Raw genomic sequence first — 6,000 nt, forward strand, 5'->3', positions numbered from 1 at the left:
ATGTAATGTTAAATATAATAAATACTGAATAACATTTTCATACAATTAAAATGCTATGAAAGCAAGAAGGAAAGCTATTCAGCATACTTATAAATACAAATTTATATTTTTATTGCATAAGAGGAATATGATATTAATATCTAAATAGTTATCTAGTAATACTCACAAATTTACTTTTGATCTACTCAATGTTATAGAATATCATACAAATTTTGGAACTGTTAGTTAATATTTTCCAACTCTATATTACATATGAGGGATAAGTAAAATAAATAAATAAATAAAATTATTAATTTGTTGTTAGAAAAAAAAATCAAGACATAATCTAACAATAAAAAATTATTTTTGTATTTTAATGAATAAAAAATTATATTACAGCAAAATGTCTTTAAAAAAATTATATTACAAATATATTTATGTTGATTTTAAGCTTCCAGTAACTTGCCATTTGAAGAAAGGATCTAAAGAAAATTTATTCATAATGTACGTTATCGTTAGGTATTATTCCATATATAAATAAAGTCGCAATTACATAATTGTGTCCACCTTTATAATTTGCAAAAAGATTTTTTTTAAAAAGTGCATATTCTAATCTGTGCATTAAAGAAGCTAAATCTCCCAACCTAGTTCAACTGTTTAACACTAATTTTAAGAAATAATTAATGATCATAAATACTAACATAATTACAGACTATCATAATAAATATTACAGATTAATTAAATAAAATAATTTAATAAAAATAATACAAATAAAGGCATTCTAAAGGTTATAATAAGATTATTAAAGGTGTATCAGGGGATTGCTTTTTGCTCCTCTGTCCATATAGCAGTGAAGAGAAGTCAAAGTAACACGATCATCAGAATATGATCCAGTCTCAAGCATACATAAGCTCGCAGCTCAGAAAAGGAACATACAATTTTAATAAAAGAAAGGAAGTGAAAATTCACATTGATTTCCAGCAATAATATACAGCTGATGATAGCATTGTTTCAAACATTCCAAAAATTATCATGGTGAAATATAAATATACATATTTTCAAAAAATAGTATTAGAAAAGCAAAAAATTCATTGTTTATTCAATTTATTGTTTTATTCATAATTTAAAGAATTACAATAATTATAACACTATGTTTGACCTTTGACCACAACATTTCACAATTTTACAGTTTATCCCGAGCTTTTAAAAGATAATTGCTAATTTAAGTTTGTTTTTCTTGAAAGATAAGAGAGGAATTCAAATTTTAAGTATTGGAGTACTTGTTATTAATTCTGCTAGGAAGTAAAAATTCAATGTTACTACCCAGACACTTTAAAATAAACACTCTTCATTTAACCCTTCAAATATTTTGTTAGAAAGTGAAGTATACATATTAACAGGTATGAAGCTGCCAAGGAAAAATACAGCTTTCAGAATATAAAAAAATTCAGTAAGCTACTTATTCAATAAATTGTCACTCAATCTCTAATTTTAGGAGGGGTTTTCTGACCCAAACTATTACATATATTTTTGATCAAAGTAAATATTTCACAGTTTGCACAAAATTATACTACAGATATCCTTTTTATAGGAAATCTATCTAATTAATTAATCAAGATTTAATAAATTTAATTTCAGTACAAAGTATTTCTGTTTTCCATTCTTTTGCCTGAATACTTATCTCAAATGTTCACGATATGGTCCTTTTATGTTTTTATATGTATATTTATATATATATTTTATGTTTTTATAGATAAATGGCTGCTAATTTTTTTATGGCTTATGGCCCCATAATTTAACAAAAAAATTCTACATGTTCAAAAGATCATCATGCAGAGTATCATTCAATCTCATCAATTCAATAAAAATAATTGTAGTATATTGTAATATATAAAAGGGTATATTACATATACCCTTTTATATGATTCAACTTCATTAAGACACATTTTTAGGTATAAACACCACAATTAATATATGCCTATTTCAATATATATATATATATATATATTAGCAAATGCGTGGCCAAATGGAAGAAACTTTAGAATTTTAGAACTTCGATTTATTTTAGCACAAGATGCATAACTTATATTCAAAGAATAAGTGGTAAGAAATATGTTCAATCTATATTGTGACACAAGAGCAAAAAATGAAATGTTCCCTCCAGTGGTTTTTACAGTGAGATTTTGATAGGGATTTCTTTGACATGTGTAGATTTAGGATAGGGAAATTCAGATATCTTTAAAAGAATGTGGTAAACATTCAGGATTTTCCTCCTTCACTCAGAGTGTGAGAACCTGCATAGATTTGCAGTTTTATAGAGCATGTAAAGAGTTAATTAAATAAAAAAATGGAATTGGATCAGAAAATAAGAAAACATTTTAGAATGAAATTAATATGGATTAAATTAAGATAAAAATTAGGAAATTAATTAAGATTTAAATTAGATTTAGAGATATTACACACACACACACACAAGTGCTTACATATTGTATACACCTTCTTGCTTTATGTGTGTGTGTGTGTAAATATATAGTACAAAAAAATTATGTAATTTTTAATTTTTGCCTCATAAATTTACTAAGAAATAAAATTTAGAAACACACTAAGTCTACATTTTACAAATATAAAAATTCCAAATTTAAGAATGGGAGGGGGGTCCTTGCAATACAGATTATAATCTCTTCTGGCATTAAATAATAATAGTATTAAATATAAAAAATAATATTGAACTAAAAACTATAATTTTTTTAAAAATGCATTTGAATAATCAATCAATATTTATTTTCTTTATAATTTCAAGCAAACATTTCTCTTACTTTCACAGTATAAATATTATCTTACAAGAATCATAAAGTAGGAATAAAAAGTCACTGGTAAAATATTTCAGCATCTCAAGATTGATGATACTTTTTTAGATAAAAGTACGTTATTTTGATATTAGCATTTGCTAAAGAAATGACATTTAAATGTGGATGTTAACTTCAGGATGTATATGATTTTCAAAGTAGTCTTATTATAAATTATTTATTCATGCAATAATGCACAAGGAAATAAAATGGGGAAAAATGCTTATTGAAGTAATAAAAAACAGCTGAAAATATTCAAAGACACAAATACTTCTAATAAATATATACATTAATTTTAAAAAAATTAAAGTAAAATAAGTTCGGAAAATAGAATTTGGAATTTTTATATACAATACTGAAATGCAAAAAGTTCCTTACATCAAAAATAAAACTATACTAAAATGCACATAAATTTTATAATTTTCATTACTTATAAAATATAAGCTAAGCTAAACATTTTTAAGTTCAATGAACAACAATTCTAATTGTATCTCATAACCATTAGATACTATAAACACATATATTTTCATTTTTTTTATAATTAATTATCTCACAACTGTGTTTTATTCATTTGTTACATAGAACAACACAGCTGCTGATTTTTCTAAATGTTTAAACATTCTAAAATATTCTAGAACTACAAATTGCAACTCATAAACAACCATGAAATTATGATTCCATATTTCTAATTCTTTTTCTACCACACAAAATAAATAAATAGTAATGTAAAGTTTAACATATTCCATTTACGGATAAAAGCACCTTCGAATTGCAAAGTTAATTGGGAATTAATTATATAAATAATACCATTTTTCTCTAATTTATTGCATCTATGTATCAGCACACTTGGCGAGAAAAAAGAAATGCATACTTTAAAGTATTAAAAATATCAAAAGAATATCTTAAGTGTTAGAAATAATTAGTTACAAATATCGGAAATGAAATTCTCCTTATCATAATATTTTATGTTTGTAAATGTAAAACATTAAGTAAAAAAATCAGCATGATGACATAGATTTGTGTCCAAATTTTCTAGCAAGTCATCCCGGTTTCAAACATATAAACTCTTAAACAAATAAAAAGGCAACCTCATAATTTAAAGGATTACTTATACTTACATAATAACCATTTGGTGTAAATTTTTTCTCTGGTTGAGCAGATGAAATTCTGTTTTTTGGCTTAGAATCTACATGACTAGAATATATAATTTCACTCTCTGAATCTGAGGAATCAGATTCCATTCCTCCAGGTACAGCCGACATTATGCTACTTGAAAACTAATAAGACTTAATAATTTCTTTTTCGGTCGTAATAAGACAACGTTCGAACTACAATGTTATTCGCTTTTTCACATTTAATACAACCACTTGTCTAAATCTCCACCACATTCACTACACACGCTCTGTAGCGTAAAAATAGAGCATAAACAAAACAAACTGGAGGTTGTAATGGTTACAGTTTACAATCACAAGAAACAATTTTTCTTTCTTCACTTGATTTCAAATAATTTTTGAGATCCTTATTATCAAAATTAAAAATATATATATACTGATTTCACAAAGATACAGATGAACACACAAAGTAGTTAACAAAACAGTACTTTACAAATTCTTCCCCAAAATTTTATTTTCTGTTCCAAAAATATTTTAATATAACCTCTATTAGTTTTATCCAAGGCATGATTCTAGCTATTCAAAGAATTTAGCTTGAATCAAAAGTTCTATTTTGTTCGCTAATTTGGAATCATTATTTCACAAAAACAACGGATTCAATTCTACGCTCAATCTCATTCGAAATATCTAAAAACGTTTGAGTGATAATTCATTGAAAAAAAAAAAAAAAAAAAAAAACCTCTTATTTTTGCACATTTTTTTAATCCGGTTCACAAACAAACTTTCAACATGAATCATGAATGTCATTTCTCTCTTCCATCTCAATAAAATCCATTCTCAGAATATTTTTAATTTGTAAAAACGTTTATGCCTTTCGTATCAAAATTAATAATTTTGCTTTTCTCTAGGTTTTAAAAGTTGGTATTCTTTATGACGTTGAAAATAAATAAAAACGTAGAAAAAATCGAAACTCGAACATAAATCAAACATTTTCTAAAGATATCAACCACTTCGCTACTCAATGACTGTCATTCCCTCAATGGCAGCAAGTAATGTGCTAAATATAGAATATTAGTCTAGCAAAGCTTTGAAATTTATTCCCAATTCGTTTTCTTGGTCTTCTTTATGAAACTTGTAATAAATCAGCATTAATCGTTCATTGCTTAAATCATAATTTTATTTTAAATTATAATTTTATTTTTTAAACAAAGTAAGGGCAAGTTTTTAAACAAATTTTTTGGAAAATGTTTTACATGTATTTAATTTTTTAAAAAAAATCCAAAGTACATTTTGTTATTTGTTAAATTTTCTGAACAATAATTTTTATGAATGTTGCATAAAGATTTACTACATAATTTATACAAAAATTCACATTTTTTTCCATATGGATTTTTTTTTTGATTTACATACATGTAGTGCTATAACTTTAAATCTCAACAGATGAAATGTTGCTTCTTTTGTGTGTGGGAAGTATAAAATGAAATAAAATTTTTCATATAGAAAGTGGGTGATTTTTACATTTTTAATATCAATCTGAATTTTAAAAAAATCATTATCAGAATCGTATGCTTTCTATATGAAAAACATAATAAGCCACAGATAAGCCATATGAATGAAATTTGATGTAAAATATTCGCATCAAAATTGTGAATTTCCTTCAATCTTTGAGCGAAAGAAACATTTGGAAAAATGAAAAAGTGATTTCTATTTCAGAATTCTGTTACTGTTCTTGGTTTGTTAAAATAATTCACCTGTTTATTAAATTTATCAGTTTAAAACTGTTTGTTTTCTTTATAAGCATTATTACTTTATTTACTGAAACTACTCGTTGCTTATTTATTAATTTTACATTATTTATTAAAACATATTTATCATTAAAAATATTTATGTATTGTAGTTTTTTTATTCTAAAAAATTATCACTTTCTGCTACTCGTTTATAAAACCAATTGCCAATTTTCTGAAATTTTGAATAAAAAGAATTTAATTGAGTTTCTGTCAACTTCATATTAAGCAAGTTTATTATATTTTCACATTTATTTATATTCAAAAAGCAGTTCTCGT

General features: G+C 24.6%; 1 protein-coding gene across 1 annotated transcript in view; it reads right to left on the minus strand.

Moving 5' to 3' along the window:
* Positions 1-4,256, minus strand: part of LOC129964298 (ankyrin repeat, SAM and basic leucine zipper domain-containing protein 1-like) — a 34,819-nt gene extending 30,563 nt beyond the window's left edge. The window contains exon 1 of the mRNA XM_056079072.1: positions 3,944-4,256. Coding sequence (XP_055935047.1) covers positions 3,944-4,087 — 144 coding nt within the window. The 5' untranslated portion in view covers positions 4,088-4,256. The remainder of the gene's footprint in view (positions 1-3,943) is intronic.
* Between the last annotated feature and the right edge of the window lie 1,744 nt (positions 4,257-6,000).

Source organism: Argiope bruennichi, chromosome 3 (genome assembly GCF_947563725.1).
Source record: "Argiope bruennichi chromosome 3, qqArgBrue1.1, whole genome shotgun sequence".
NCBI lineage: Eukaryota > Metazoa > Arthropoda > Arachnida > Araneae > Araneidae > Argiope > Argiope bruennichi.